The sequence below is a fragment of the Pseudonaja textilis genome, chromosome 2 (genome assembly GCF_049901715.1).
Source record: "Pseudonaja textilis isolate UNSWEBS1 chromosome 2, rPseTex1.2, whole genome shotgun sequence".
In the NCBI taxonomy this organism is placed as follows: Eukaryota; Metazoa; Chordata; class Lepidosauria; order Squamata; family Elapidae; genus Pseudonaja; species Pseudonaja textilis.
In genome coordinates this window covers 1,075,601-1,091,703 of record NC_141991.1, presented here as the reverse complement: position 1 = coordinate 1,091,703, position 16,103 = coordinate 1,075,601, and the positions used below count along the sequence as shown (strand labels likewise).

The following is a 16,103-nucleotide window of genomic DNA, read 5'->3' as shown; positions in this document are numbered from 1 at the left end:
ATAAAGGTGGGAGAATAATGACAGATGCCCTGGTGGCTGAATGGTTAGAATGCAGTATTGCCAGCTGACTCTGCCCACAGCCTGGAGTTCGATCCTGATGGTGCTCGAGGTTGAATCAGTCTTCCATCTTTCTGAGATCAGTAAAACAAGGACACATATTTTGGGGGACAATATTCTACACCATAAACTGAGAATGCTCTAAAGCACTGTGGGTGGTATATAATTCTAAGAGCTATTGCTATAATAAATAACTGTAAAGGTGATGACCAGCATCTTCAATTGCACTTAAAAACTGAATCCAGTGCAGCTCGCACTACAAAGAGCTACATGGACAATCTAGGGATTTCCATTACCGTGTGGGTTGTTGCATTCTGGACCAGTTGAAGTTTCTGGGGAACCCTGGGTAGTAATCCAAATGGAGGTGACCAAGGCACGAGTGAGCCACTTGGCAAGGCTTCTTGGTCTGGGAAAGGGAACCATTGGTGCACCGGATGAATCTGTGCAAACCCCTTACCCAGCCATGGCCTCCTCAAGGAGGAGGCATGATTGCAGGAGGACCCCCAGTTGGTGCATTAACTCAAGTCACAAAAGGTGATCACATCACCCCAGGACACTGCAACTGACCACCCGACCATGGGGATGCTGCAATGGTGGTAAGCATGAAAAACGGTCATACTGTGAGTCAGAAGTCACCTTTTCACTTATGTTCTAACTTCAAATGGTCACTAAAGTAGTGTGATTGTGATATGGTGTTTGAGACTGTGCTGGAGTTCAAATTTCATTGTATTTGTAGAATGCACTGACAATAAAGAATTCTATTCTATTCTATTCTATTCTATTCTATTCTATTCTATTCTATTCTATTCTATTCTATTGGAATGTTATGTCCATGACTACCTGTATATAATCGAGTATCATAGTATGGATGACTTCTCCTAGCGGTTTCAGGTAGATGTTAACAAGTAGCAGCAAAAGGCTTGAGTTCAGAGGCAGCGGTCGCCAACCGGTGGGCGCGGCCTACTGGTGGGCTGTGAGAAAATTTTGGTGGGCCGCAGAGAAATCTCACCCCCAGAGCACCCCTACAAAGCAATTAATCCAGGCTGTGCAGAAACACAAGGCTGAGCCACCCACATGGCCCATGGGAACCCTCCCCGCCCACTCACTCCTTACCTGGTAAACTTTCCTGCTAAATTGCTATTTTTCCTTTTTCCGACCATCATCTGTTCTGCTGTGCCAGGAGATTTAGATTAGCTAGGAAGCAGGAAATGGTTGGATTTCTTGCTTTCTAGCTAGTCTTTAGATCTTCAGCTCAGCATAGCTGAGGACTGAAGGTTTCTTTGCAAGCAAATTCAGTGCAGACTCACCGCAAGCAAATTTGGGTGACTGAGCTAGCCGATGGCAGATAGATAGATCACTGAATGATTCTGTGAGCAACTCAATCTGCCTGCTTTGCCTGATTTTGGGTAAAAGTTGCTCTTTTTTATAAAAAAAATTCAATATTTACATCCATGGTGTGTTGTGAGTTAATTTTGTGAGTTTGCTTGCAAGCAAATTTTATGTGACAGACTGAGTTAGCCGATGGTAGATAGATAGATCTCTGAATGAATCTGTGATTCTGTGAGCAACTCCATCTGCCTGCCTGCTTTGCCTGATTTTGGGTAAAAGTTGCTTTTTTATAAAAAAAAATTCAATATTTATATAAATATTTATGTTTACATACACGCTGTGCCCAGCCAGTCACATGACCAAGCCACACCCACAAACTAGGCCACGCCCACAGAACCGGTTAGTGGTCCCTGGGATCTAAAATTTGTGAGTTTGGTGGTCCCTGAGGTCCAAAAGGTTGGCGACCCCTGTTCCGAGGCACCGCAAATTGCAGGGGTCAATATTCGGACCCTCTTCTACCCATACAGACTGGAACCGGACATAGAGGTAGAAGAATGATCATAGTAAAGCTCCTCCCATTTCCTGTCCCCAAAGCCTGGACATTGGAAGATATGGTCATTTTTACTGAAACCTAGGGAGAGATCTCTGAGGGACATAATGACTGTGCATCTTCTATCTCACACCCTCCAGAAGTCAATGAGAATTGTAATGCCATTTTGGTGATGTGCCCCAGCCTGAAGCCAAACTGAGAAGGGCCCAGTGTCTGCACAGCCCTTTCTCCAGGTGGCAAAGTCAGACCTGCAAGCAGAGGGCGAGTTGAGGCCCCAGGCTGCCAACCTTTCATTGCCCTCTTCAGCTGAACCTTAATCTGCAGCAATGCCTTGAACTGCGCTGCCAGGAAAACCTCTCACGGTTTTCTTATGCATAGCAAACTGCTGTTGAAGGTATAAAGCCAGCCCACGATGCTAACTGTCCAGAAGGGAGGGGAATGACTCTCCCAGCCCTCTCTTGAGCTTGGAAAAGAAATAGGGGTGGTTCTCGGGTTGCAACACCAATTGACCCCGGAATATCCGTTGCTAAGCAGGGATGGGGCACCAATAAGAAATAGTGGGGCTTGATAACTAAATTGGGAAGTAAGAGAAAATAAAATCCCAGAAGAGACAAGTTACAGTTTTAACAGGTTGGCTGCTTTCCAGAAGCAGGTTCTCGGGAGTTATCCTGTACACTTCCACACATACCCCCAGGAAAAAATGGCTGGAACCCAGGGAGGTGAACTTTCTCTTCCTACTTGCACGTGATTTCCAATCCGCGCCCCTCCCAAATCCTTTGATTTAGTTGCTTCTTCCGACAAACGGAAGTTTCGGGCACAGCTCCGGGGACAAGGAGTGTCCTCTTAGGGGATTTGAAAGAAAAGGTTTGGGGATGGATCCTCAAGGGAGAAAAGTTACCGATGAGCTCGATGGGAGTCAAATAGGACGAGATGACCCTTTAAGGAAGCCCGGAATCAATGGGAACATCTTCAAATGCCTTAAGCTGGAACGAGATTGTTCTTCCTCCTTATTGTCGCTAGATGGCGCGCTACAGAGAAGCAACCCTCCATATCCCTATTCTAGGGAAGGGGGCAGAGGCTGAGGTTTAACGGGTTTAAAACGATAGAGTAGTGAACTGCTAGAGAGGTTGTAAAGGAGATGATGTCCTCTTCCGGCTCAGTCACGGGAGGATAATGGCGTTGGGGGATCCTGTTGTGCTGCTTGGAGGGTCGAAGCGGCTCCTGGGAGGTGAGTGGAGGGCAGGTCGGAGGAGAAGCCGGAAGCAAGTCGGGCCGTTTGGGTTCCTCCACGGCGGGGAAGCAGGGAAGCTGAAACATGTGGGCTGCTGCTGCTGCATATTCTTCCCCTCCCCGAATTTTATTCCTCCGAGGCTGCGGGACTTAAAACTCCTGTCCGAGATTTTCTGCTGGGAGATTTTTTAAAAAGACCATTTATTTTGTATTTCTTGTGTCTCGACTAGGAGTTGGGCACCGTTTCCTCTGTTAGCGTCCCCTCCCCTCCCCTTTTTGAACTTAGATCAAAGAATTGGAGCGAATGGATTTGGGGGCATTTTGCACACCGAGATACGCATAGATTGTCTGCATACATTCATAGGTGTGTGTTTCTGAGGTCATGCGTGCATACATGAGTGTTTTTGCCCAAGCCAAAAAATTAAGTGAAGAGGGAGCTGGACTAGAGGACCTCTAAAGTCCCTTTCAATTCTATTCTGTTTGACTGATTGATTTAAAAAGTGATCTTGTGTCAATATTTGAACTTGGATCTTGTTAAGCTTCTGTATGCCAAATAAATCATAATTAATATTAGAGTTTCAAATAGACTTTTAGGTTTTTTTTGTTTTTTCATATTAATATATGGGGTGGGGTAGTGTTTTTTTCCTGCTTTCACATGTCCTGCAGGCTGCAGCCATTTTTAAGCAATGATGAAACTAACCCATTTATATTAATTTTACAGAGAGAGAGGATGCCAAGAAGAGCTCTCTGGACAACAGAGAATTTGAAAAGCAACATAAAAATGCAAAATAAACCATCATTCAAAATAAATTCCTCTGTAAAGTTTGCAATTCCTCTGTTTGAGACTGTGTATGGAGTTCAAATTTCATTGTATTTGTGAGAATGCACTGAATAACAAAGAATTCCTAGTATTCTATTCTATTCTATTCTATTCTATTCTATCTATTCTATTCTATTCTATTCATTCTATTCTATTGGAATGTTATGTCCATGACTACCTGTATATAATTGAGTATCATAGTATGGATGACCAAAAGGCTTAGAGAAATCTCACCCCCCAGAGCACCCCTACAAAGCAATTAATCCAGGCTGTGCAGAAACACAAGGCTGCGCCACCCACATGGCCCACGGGAACCCTCCCTGCCCACTCACTCCTTACCTGGTAAACTTTCCTGCTAAATTGCTATTTTTCCTTTTTCCGACCTTCATCTGTTCTGCTGTGCCAGGAGATTTAGATTAGCTAGGAAGCAGGAAATGGTTGGATTTTCTTGCTTTCTAGCTAGTTCTTTAGATCTTCTGGCCCAGCAGCAACGAACCTCCCTAGGACTGAAGGTTTGTTTGGTAAGCAAATTCAGTGCAGACTCACCGCAAGCAAATTTGAGAGACTGAGCTAGCTGATGGCAGATAGATCACTGAATGATTCTGTGAGCAACTCAATCTGCCTGCTTTGCCTGATTTGGGGTAAAAGTTGCTCTTTTTTTATTAAAAAAATTAAATATTTACATGCATGGTGTATTGTGAGTTAATTTTGTGAGTTTGCTTGCTAGCAAATTTTATGAGTTTGCTTGCAAGCAAATTTTATGTGACAGACTGAGCTAGCTGATGGTAGATAGATAGATCTCTGAATGATTCTGTGATTCTGTGAGCAACTCAATCTGCCTGCCTGCTTTGCCTGATTTTGGGTAAAAGTTGCTTTTTTATAAAGAAAAATTCAATATTTATATAAATATTTATGTTTACATACACACTGTACCCAGCCAGTCACATGACCACCAAGCCACACCCACAAACTAGGCCACACCCACAGAACCAGTTAGTGGTCCCTTGGATCTAAAATTTGTGAGTTTGGTGGTCCCCGAGGTCCAAAAGGTTGGCGACCCCTGTTCCGAGGCACTGCAAATTGCAGGGGTCAAGATTCAGACCCTCTTCTACCCATATGGACTGGAACTGGACCTAAAGGTAGAAGAATAATAATAATAAAGCTCCTCCCATTTCCTGTCCCCAAAGCCTGGACATTGGAGGATATGGTCATTTTTACTGAAACCTAAGGAGAGATCTCTGAGGGACATAATGACTGTGCATCTTCTATCTCACACCCTCCAGAAGTCAATGAGAATTGCAATGCCATTTTGGTGATGTGCCCCAGCCTGAAGCCAGACTGAGAATGGACCAGTCTCTTTCCTGCTGCACAGCTCTTTCTCTGGTCAGAGCTGCAAGCAGAGGGCGAGTTGAAGTCCCAGGCTGCCAACCTTTCATTGCCCTCTTCAGCTGAACTTATAAATGCCCTTAATCTGCAGCAATGCCAGGAAAACCTCTCACGATTTTCTTATGTATAGCAAACTGCTGTTGAAGGTATCAAGCCTGCTTGGATGCTACCTGTCCAGAAGGGTGGGGAATGACTCTCCCAGCCCTCTCCTGAGTTTGGAAAAGAAATAGGGGTGGTTCTCGGGTTGCAACACCAATTGACCCCGGAATATCCGTTGCTAAGCAGGGATGGGGCACCAATAAGAAATAGTGGGGCTTGATAATTAAATTGGGAAGTAAGAGAAAATAAAATCCCAGAAGAGACAAGTTACAGTTTTAACAGGTTGGCTGCTTTCCAGAAGCAGGTTCTCTGGAGTTATCCTGTACACTTCCACACACCCACCCACCCACACACCCCCAGGAAAAAGTGGCTGGAACCCAGGGAGGTGAACTTTCTCTTCCTACTTGCACGTGATTTCCAATCCGCGCCCCTCCCAAATCCTTTGATTTAGTTGCTTCTTCCGGCAAACGGAAATTTCGGGCACAGCTCCAGGGACAAGGAGTGTCCTCTTGGGAGACCTGAAAGAAAAAGTTTTGGGATGGATCCTCAGGGAGAAAAGCTACCGATGAGCTCGATGGGAGTCAAATAGGACGAGATGACACTTAAGGAAGCCCGGAATCAATGGGAACATCTTCAAATGCTTTAAGCCAGAACGAACGTGTTCTTCCGCCTTAGGTCGCTAGATGGCGCGCTACAGAGAAGCAACCCTCCATATCCCTATTCTAGGGAAGGGGGCAGAGGCTGAGGTTTAACGGGTTTAAAACGATAGAGTAGTGAACTGCTAGAGAGGTTGTAAAGGAAATGATGTCCTCTTCCGGCTCAGTCACGGGAGGATAATGGCGTTGGCAGTACCGCTTGTGCTGCTTGGAGGGTCGAAGCGGCTCCTGGGAGGTGAGTGGAGGGCAGGTCGGAGGAGAAGCCGGGAGCAAGTCCGGCCCTTTGGGTTCCTCCACGGCGGGGAAGCAGGGAAGCTGAAACATGTGGCTGCTGCTGCAGCATATTCATCCCCTCCCCGAATTTTATTCCTCCGGGGCTGCAGGACTTAAAACTCCTGCCTGAGATTTTCTACTGGGAGATTTTTTAAAAAGACCATTTATTTTGTATTTCTTGTGTCTCGACTAGGAGTTGGGCACCGTTTCCTCTGTTAGCGACCCCTCCCCTCCCCTTTTTGAACTTAGATCAAAGAATTGGAGCGAATTCACTTTGGGACATTTTGCACACCGAGATACGCCTAGATTGTCTGCATACATTCATAGGTGTGTGTTTCTGAGGTCATGCGTGCATACATGAGTGTTTTTGCCCAAGCCAAAAAATTAAGTGAAGAGGGAGCTGGACTAGAGGGCCTCTAAGGTCCCTTTCAATTCTATTCTGTTTGACTGATTGATTTAAAAAGAGATCTTGTGTCAATATTTGAACTTGGATCTTAAACTTCTGTATGCCAAATAAATCATAATATTAGAGTTTCAAATAGACTTTTAGGTTTTTTTTGTTTTTTCATATTAATATATGGGGTGGGGTAGTTTTTTTTTCTGCTTTCACATGTCCTGCAGGCTGCAGCCATTTTTAAGCAATGATGAAACTAACCCATTTATATTAATTTTACAGAGAGAGAGGATGCCAAGAAGAGCTCTCTGGACAACAGAGAATGAAAAGCAGCATAAAAATGCAAAATAAACCATCATTCAAAATATTTTGCAATTCCTCTGTAAAGTTTAAAAATTCTTCCTCCTCAGCAGATGACAGACGAGGGAAAGAATAACAAATACAAAGTTTTGAGCTGGAAAAAATAGAGCACACGGAACTGAAGAAAAACATTAAATGAGAAATCAAGGAGGATAATATCTAAATAAAGAAAAAGTGAGGAACAATTTGAAGTCTTTAGGTAGAAAAAGGTTCCATGTATAGCCAAAATTGGCAGACATTAATTAAGGCATCTGAGGAAGGAAACAAGGCTAGAATCAAACATCCACCAGGCAAGAGATCAGAAATATTTTTCACTGCCTCAAGAATCCAAGCATATCAGTGTTAGAAAAACCTCATAGACTTCCTAATGTGGGAAGAACACAGAATGCAGATCACATTTGATTATGCAGGAGAGAATCCATCCAGTGAAAAGCCATATAAATGCTTGGAGTGCGGCAAAATCTTTTCTTGGAAAACTTCTTCATGATTCATGGAAGAACACATACTGGAGAAAAGCCCTGCCTTTGAATGTCCTGTTTGTGGGAAAAGTTTCAGTCAAAATTCTCACCTGGTAGAACACCAGATGACCCACTCAGGAAAGAAATCATATAAATGTCCTGTTTGTGGGAAAAGTTTCAGTCAGAATTCCAACCTGGTGGAACACCATAGAACTCACACAGGAGAAAAACCATATCAGTGTCTGGATTGTGGGAAACAGTTCAGTCAGAGTTCCTGCCTTGCGAAACACCAGAGGACTCACACAGGAGAAAAACCATATGAGTGTCTATACTGTGGGAAAAGTTTCAGTCAGAATTATTACCTGGTGAAACACCACAGGACTCACACAGGAGAAAAGCCGTATGAGTGCCTGGATTGTGGGAAAAGTTTCCGTTGGCATGCCAACCTGGTGGAACACCACAGAACACACACAGGAGAGAAACCATATAAATGTAGTGATTGTGGAAGAGGTTTCAAGCAGAGTTCTAAGCTTGTGAGACACCAGAGAACTCACACAGGAGAAAAACCATATCAGTGCCTGGATTGTGGGAAACGGTTCAGCCAGAGTTCCTGTCTGGTGAAACACAAGAGGACTCACACTGGGGAGAAACCCTTTGAATGTCCCGTTTGTGGGAAAAGTTTCAGTCAACATTTCATCCTGGTGGAACACCAGACGACACACACAAGAGAGAAACCATATAAATGTCCTGTTTGTGGGAAAAGTTTCAATCGGAATTACAACCTGGTGATACACCAGAGAATTCATACTGGAGAAAAACCATATAAATGTCCTGTTTGTGGGGAAAGTTTCATTCAGAACTCCAACCTGGTTATACACCAGAGAAGTCATACAGGAGAAAAACCATATAAATGTCCTGTTTGTGGAGAAAGTTTTATTCGGAATTCCAACCTGGTGGAACACCAGAGAACTCACACAGGAGAAAAACCATACCAGTGCCAGGATTGTGGGAAAAGTTTCAATCAGAGTTCCTGCCTGGTGATACACCAGAGAGTTCACACAGGAGAAAAACCGTATCAGTGCCTGGATTGTGGAAAAGGTTTCCGTTGGAATGCCAATCTGGTGGAACACCAGAGGACACACACAGGAGAGAAACCATATACATGTAGTGATTGTGGAAAAGGTTTCAAGCAGAGTTCTAAGCTTGTGAGACACCAGAGAACTCACACAGGAGAAAAACCATACCAGTGCCTGGATTGTGGGAAATGTTTCAGTCAGAGTTCCTGCCTGGTGAAACACAAGAGGACTCACACTGGGGAGAAACCCTTTGCATGTCCTGTTTGTGGGAAAAGTTTCAGTCGAAATTACATCCTTGTGGAACACCAGACGACACATGCAGGAGAGAAACCGTATAAATGTCCTGTTTGTGGGAAAAGTTTCCAGCAGAATTCTAAGCTTGTGATACACCAGAGGATTCACACGGGGGAGAAACCATATGAGTGTCCAGATTGTGGGAAAGATTTCAGTGTCAGGTCTAGCCTTATAAATCATGTAAGGTTACACACAGGGGAGAAACCATTCAAGTGTTCAGATTGTGGGAAGTGTTTCGCACAAAATTCCTCTCTTATCGTACACAAGAAAGTACATCTGAAGCAAAATTTGGTGTGTGTAGAGGAATCTTGAATTTCATTTCTCTTCAGTCTTTGGAAGCCCAGTTGAGAAATTAACCATTTAGTTTCTAGTTTTATTATTTTTAGTCAAACATATTTTGGTACCAAACATGATGGAGGAGATCTGAGCTTCCTTTCTGTTGAGTTGTTTGGTTGTTCCTTTTCACAGTGTCCGGAGGAATTGTTATGCTGGGCCAGAGAAAAGGTGCTTAGATCTCTGTTAGGTATATTTGCCACTTTTGAGTTATTTCTACATCTAATTAAGGTGGGATATAGATGTGTATGTATGTGTGTATGTGTTTTTATTAAGAAATTGTGTATGGCAACCCAACGCAATGTGACTCCAGAGAGCTTACAGCAATAAAATAGAGAAAGCAATCAACATATATAGCAAATAGCAAAATTCAAAGCCTTGACATTTGGCATACTCCCACACCATTGGATTCCCCACCAGACTGAGAAGGGCCCAGGTGTCTTTCCTCCTACACAGCCCTTCCTCTTGATGGCAAACTCAGAGGTGCAAGCAGAGGGTGAGTTGTGGTCCTAAGCTGCCAGCCTTTCCTTGGCCTCTTCAGCTGCAATTAGAAAAGATCTGAATCTGCAGTAATGCCTTGAATGCCTCTGCCAGGAAATCCTCTCATGATTTTATTATGCATAGAAAACTGCTGTTGAAGGTATAAAGTCTGCCAGGGTGCCAACTCACCCAAAAGGGGGAAATTACACTTCTAGCCCTCTCTTGAGCTTGGAAAAGAATATCAGTGGTTCTTGGGTTGCAACAGCAATTACTGCTAGTGTTGTCAACCCTGAACCATTTTGGAAAGGGTTTTTTGTGTAATGTTTTTCTGTTTTGTTAAAAAAACAATATTTCATGAACAATGTATGTGGTATGACAATGAGTATCATTTTGATACAAAAGCAATAATACCCAAAAATCACTAGTCCAGCTTATGTGGTCTAATGCTGTTATACATAACTGTATCAGCACTTAGTCCTTCAGTTTTCAATTACTAATATTTGCTACATTCTTTTAATAGTAATAACTATTCTTTTTGAGCATACCGAGTAACGTCCTTTTTCAAATTCTGATCCTAACCTTAATATTCACTTTACATATATTCAGATAAAAGTATGTACAACAATATTTCCTCATTTCTAAATTTTATATCCTAATTTTTAATGCAGCCAATCTTAAAGATTGCTACATTAATCTAATGTTATACATAACTATGTCAAGTCATAATTCTTCATTTTTCCATTATTCAATATTTGCTACCTCCTAATAGTAATAACATTGTTTTTGAACATACCAAATAACATCCTTTTTCAAACTCTTAGTTTCAATTTCTGATATTCATTTGAAATATTGTGTTAGATAACAAATGTATATTTGTTAAGTTCTTGGGATTTAAGAACCAACCAGCAGTGAAGCTGATGCAATATAGGATGATGCAATAAGAATGAATCAGCATAGCATAGGAATTTCCCTTTAAGACAGGATTAAAGATCCCTTTAAGAGGCGTTTATATATTGCAACCATTAGAGGGTGTGGTTCTTTCTCTTTGTGTCCTGTATTCATTTCCAAAAGTTCTCCGAGCAGAGTTAAGAAGTTTGCTTACTTGTAAAAGTATTTTGCCTACCACGTATATTTCTATACATAACTGTAGATAAACCACCACTGTTAAATGTTTATGTCTCTGTATGCTGTGTTTTGCTCCCGAGTTGTCTCATAATGGTAACCATGCTGCAAACGCTCTGACAATATTCCCCTTATTTCTACAGTTTATTCTAGTTTTAGGCTGATCTCATTAAAACAAAAAAATCCTTCCTATGCATCGTCTCTCATTCTCTTGGAAGTTACATTTCTTCTCTTTTTAGCTTGCCTCCCATACTCCTCCCTTGGGTCTTTATATCTTACATATTCAACCAAAGCTTTATTTCTGTCCACAATATTTTTTGCTGCCAGTCCACCCATAGGCCTGCCAAATCCTCTTATCTTTTTTCCGAAGGTATCTTTCGGTATATTCAATTCCATTTTTCTGTCTCCTTGTATATATTCTCCCAACTTTATTTCACCCAACTTTATAATCTCCTACTCCAACTTTATAATCTTGTTCTGTTTGCTGTGTCTTCTGTTCTGTCTCATCCTCTTGAGTTTGTCTCCCTTGTTTCCTGGGTTTTATTATCTTGCTGTCAGGGTTCCAGAAATTATCCGTTCCATCATTAACTCTGAGACAACATAATCTCAAAGTGCTTTACTAAAACAGAAACTTGGTACGTCTATGGAATTCCGAAACTAAAGTTTCCTCCCAGACTTCCCACAAGACTCAACCTATACCCACCCCTTTCTTTCACATCATAAATCACGTGAACCAATCACCCTTCAGCTACAATTCTTGCTGCGCCATAGAGAATGACCTTGAAGGTTTTATATATCTATTTTGTCGACTGAAAGCTAATCAAACAACATCACACACACACCCCCGCTTCCATCCTCCGCAGCTGTGTGGCAACTTTTAATAAGGATTCCAAAGCTGACACTTGCTTCATTGGTCTTTGTTGCACATTTTCAGTCTTTCCAGTTATATCGTGCAACAAGTCCTTTCTCTTTAATATTCACCATCATCGTATCATAAATATTTTGCAGTAGCCTTATAATTTCTTTTTGTGCCTCCAGTGCTTCCTAAGGAGCCATCTTGCCTTATTTTAAAAAATCCCAAGTTGTATTCAGTGTTCTGCCAATAATCTGACATTGCTGTATTGTTTTTGACTTCTCAAAGCCAGCATATTATTTGGTCTTAATATGGTTCATCAGGAGATGCCATAATTAGAATTCTTTCTATTCCACAATTAGTCAACAAGTTTCATTTATACCATCCAGGGAGTTTTCCAAGTAGTTCTTTAAATCTACTTTTTCATTTATTCAATAGTTCCAGTATTCAAAAGTCATTCCAGTAGATATCCTCCAGGTTTTTCAAGGTTGGCCTCTAGTCATCATAGGGTAGATAAGTATGGAACAGTAAATAATGAAGCAAAACAGACCTCCAGATGTTATTTCCCCTTATCAAAAACTATCCAGGGCCACTTTCACCAGTAGATGGCGCCTTCAGCTTAAAAATCAAATGTCCGCTTTCAAAAATTGACATTAAAAATCCAGTTTAAGTTTCTTTCTCATTAGTTCAGACAAGATATCCATTAAACAGTCAAATATCCAGCACTTTGAAGCGCCTATTCAAAGTCCTGTCAGTAATATTTATACATCCAGTTTTTCTGTGTTCTGTAGCTTTAGGGTATAATTTTCTTTATCCTGCTTTACTCTCTGCTTAAAAGTATTCCAAAGAGTCACTTTCATGGATTAAATTTCTTGTGGGAAAATCTTTGACAAAAGTTAAAGATCACATCACCCAGTTCGGATCACTGTCCACTCTCATTGCTTCAGCACACTTTATGGTGGCCATGTTGGTTGCCTCACCTTCATCTTCAGTAGAGAGGGAAGAATCCCTGGGTCCAGCAGGAGAGCCGCCACTCTCCGCAAACAGCAAGGTGCCTCTCATTAATCACCCTGCAGGGTGACTTTAGCTCCCTGGTGAGTCCTCCAGTGAAGAGGATTTGACGTGGGGATGTGGAGCCCCGCTCACCTGTGCCAATCACGCAGCGAGGTCAACCGGAAGGAAAGTCTTCAGGGCTGCCACAGCAAGGCTGTTTTGAGCTGTGGCAATGGAAGTGGGGAAGAGAGATACCTGGGGATCTGTAGCCAAAATAAAATTCATTCTGGGAACCAAAGACATTCTCACCAGGTGCTGGGGAGGCGTGGACTGAAACCAGCTGGAATTGGGACTGTAACTTGGTTGATGGACATGTGGACTGGGGAGAAGAATTTGATTTTTAATTTGGGTGGGGAAAACCTCGGGACCTTCAGAGTCGGGTTTTCACCAGATGTGCCAATATGACCTGTTTAATAAATCTGGATTTTGAGGAGCAGCTTGGCCTCGGAGTTTTGATTGCATTGGGTCTGTTTCTTGGGACCCTGACAAGACCTGCTTTATCAGGAGACAACTGGACTTTCTGGTTTTTCTTTGAAGAAGTTTTGCTTCTCATCCAAGAAGCTTCTTTAGCTCGGACTGGATGGTGGGGGGTGGAAGGATTCCTAGTCTTTGCAGACAGCTGGTCATTTGCATTCTTTCAGAGGGTCTTGGGGCCACCTGGAGGTTGATCTGTGTCCTCAGGATCACATGAGTCGTGCAAATGGATGTGGAGCCTTCGTGGCCACAGGATGTTTTCTGTCCTGTGTCCCTTCACTGTTCAAGACCATTGCAGGCTGTTGGAGGTGAGTCTGTTGTCTGCATTTCAAATTGAAGCGAAATGCTTCCTTTAATTTTTCTGGAAATCCATTGATATCATGACTTGGCTGACTGAGAATCTCTATAGGCAATTTGGGCTAGACTTTGAATTGCTAAGAAGGAATGGAGCACCAATAGGATACACCATGCTGGTTAGCTGAACGATCATAGTTAGACTACCTGTACATAATTGGGTGTCATAGTATGGATGGCTTCTCCTAGTTTTTTCAGGTAGACATTAACCAGCAGTAGTGATTGGCTTGAGCCCTGAAGCACTGCAAATTGCAGGAGTCAAGATTTGGCCTTTTTCTGGGCTGGAACCAGGCATAGAGGTAGAAGAAGAATGATCATAATAAAGCTCCTTCCCTGTCCTGTCTCCAAAGCCTGGACATTGGAGGATATGGTCATTGTTATTGAAATCTAATGAGAGGTCTAGGAGGGACATAATCACTGTACTTCTTCTATCTCAAACCCTCCAAAAGTCCATGAGAATTGCAACGCCATTTTGGTGGTGTGCCCCAGCCAGACTGAGAAGGGCCCAGGTGTCTTCCTTCCAGCACAACCCTTTCTCTGATCACCAGTGCAAGTCAGAGCTGCAAGCAGAGGGTGAGTTGATATTCCAGGCTGCCAACCTTTCGTTGCCCTCTTCAGATGAACTGATCTTAATCTGCAGCAATGCCTTGAATTGCTCTGCCAGGAAAACCTCTCGTGATTTTCTCATGCATTACAAACTGCTGTTGATGAAGGCATCAAGCCAGCCAGGATGCTAACTGTCCAGAAGGGAGGGGAATTACTCTCCCAGCCCTCTCTTGAGCCTGGAAAAGAAATGAGGGTGGTTCTCGGGTTGCAACACCAATTGGGCCTGGAAATCCATTGCTAAGCAAGGATGAGGCACCAGTAAGAAATAGCAGGTTTGATAACTAAATTGGGAAATAAAAGAAAATCCCAGAAGAGACAAGCTACACTCTTAACACGTTTGCTGCTTTGCAGAGGCAGGTTCTCAGGAGTTATCCTGCACACTCGTCCCACCCCCAGAGGAAGAAGTGGCTGGAACCAAGGGAGGTGCACTTTCTCTTTTCCTATTTGCACGTCATTTGCAGCCCCCCCCCCGCCCCTCCCAAAGGATGCTTTATTTGATTTAGCTGCCGCTTCTCGCAAAGAAAGCTTCGGGCTCAGTTCTAGGGACAAGGAGTGCCCTCTGAAAGAAAAGGTTTGCGGATGGATCCTCCAGGACAAAAGCTACCGATGAGCTCGATGGGAGTCAAATAGGACTTGATGGCAGTGGTGGGATTCAAATTTTTTTACTACCGGTTCTGTGGGCGTGGCTTGGTGGGCATGGCAGGGGAACGATAGTGTAAAATCTCCAGTCAGAAGTGGTATTTGTCAGTTCTTTGGACTACTCAAAATTCTCACTACTGGTCAGAACCTGCTGAATTCCACCTCTGACTTGATGGCACTTAAGGAAGCACGGAATCCATGAGAACACCTTAGTGTAGAAAGAAGCATGTTCTTCCGCCTCATGTCGCTAGATGGCGTGCTACAGAGAAAGAACCCTTGTTTCAGGTATGGTGTTTCAGGCAAGGGCGATAGAGCTGTTCTAAGGAGGGCAAGAGAGGCTTGGCTGCGAGTTGAAACGATAGAGTAGTGAGTTGCTAGAGAGGCTGTAAAGGGGAGGAAGCGAAGGGCAGAGTAACTTCCTCTTCCGGCTGACTCAGGGGAGGGTAATGGCGTCGGCTGAGCTTCTTGTCCTAGTTGAAGGGTCGAAGCGGCTCCTGGGCGGTGAGTGGAGGGCAGGTCGGAGGAGAAGCCGGGAGCAAGTCGGGCCCTTTGGGTTCCTCCACGGCGGGAAAGCGGGAGAGGAAGCAAGCGTGGCTGAAACATGTGGGCTGCTGCTTTTGCATGTTCATCCCCTCCCCGAATTTTCTTCCTCCGGGGCTGCAGGAGTTAAAACTCCTGCCTGAGATTTTCTGCTGGGAGATTTAAAAATAATAATTCTTAAACACCCTTTTTAAACACCCGCCTTCACGTCCCTGTTGATTCCTTGTGACGTGGCTGACCTGGGGTTTTCCTGGCAAGCGAGGAGCTTCATGGGCAAAGCGGAGGATGCTTTGTGTCTCGACTAGGAGTTGGGCACCGTTTCCTCTATTAGCGTCCCCTCCCCTCCCCATTCTGAACTTAGATCAAAAGAATTGGAGCGAATGCATTTTGGGGCATTTTGCACACTGAGATACGCGTAGATCGTCTGCTATTGAGCTCATCCCTTTCCTAAGAGGTCTGTAGGGAGCGTGCATAAGCGCACCAGCATGCCTACTGTCCCTGTCCTATTTTTCTTTTTCATATTCCTATCCATTTCATGTATTCATAACCATGTTTATACTTATACCTTTTATCTAATAATCGCTTGGTAAAATAAAATAAAAAACGAATTCATAGGTGTACATGTCTGTGCTCATATGCAAGGATAAATGAGTGTATTTACCCAAGC

General features: G+C 43.3%; 4 protein-coding genes across 16 annotated transcripts in view; all 4 read left to right on the top strand.

Annotated features, from left to right (window-relative positions):
- The window catches only part of LOC113450758 (uncharacterized), a 107,295-nt gene that overhangs the window by 62,813 nt on the left and 28,379 nt on the right, over positions 1 to 16,103 (top strand). Inside the window, exon 1 of one of the 8 annotated variants that reach the window (XM_087928182.1) lies at positions 3,105 to 3,164. The exons of 4 other annotated variants lie outside the window; for them this stretch is intronic. The gene's annotated coding sequence lies outside the window, so the exon portion shown is untranslated. Of the gene's footprint in view, positions 1 to 3,104; positions 3,169 to 6,295; positions 6,367 to 16,103 lie in introns of those variants that run through there. 3 more of the 8 variants (XM_087928187.1, XM_087928186.1, XM_087928184.1) reach the window with 3 other exon arrangements.
- LOC113454332 (uncharacterized) overlaps positions 1 to 16,103 on the top strand; it is a 48,319-nt gene that overhangs the window by 11,526 nt on the left and 20,690 nt on the right. The window lies entirely within an intron of this gene.
- Positions 1 to 16,103, top strand: part of LOC113453709 (uncharacterized) — a 39,348-nt gene that overhangs the window by 11,537 nt on the left and 11,708 nt on the right. Inside the window, exons 1-2 of one of the 6 annotated variants that reach the window (XM_087928169.1) lie at positions 3,107 to 3,164; positions 7,077 to 11,109. The exons of 1 other annotated variant lie outside the window; for it this stretch is intronic. In XM_087928169.1, coding sequence (XP_087784295.1) covers positions 7,645 to 9,294 — 1,650 coding nt within the window. In that variant the 5' untranslated portion in view covers positions 3,107 to 3,164; positions 7,077 to 7,644 and the 3' untranslated portion in view covers positions 9,295 to 11,109. Of the gene's footprint in view, positions 1 to 3,106; positions 3,165 to 6,288; positions 6,363 to 7,076; positions 11,110 to 16,103 lie in introns of those variants that run through there. 4 more of the 6 variants (XM_087928167.1, XM_087928175.1, XM_087928174.1 and 1 more) reach the window with 4 other exon arrangements.
- The window catches only part of LOC113452270 (uncharacterized), a 116,312-nt gene that overhangs the window by 99,594 nt on the left and 615 nt on the right, over positions 1 to 16,103 (top strand). The window lies entirely within an intron of this gene.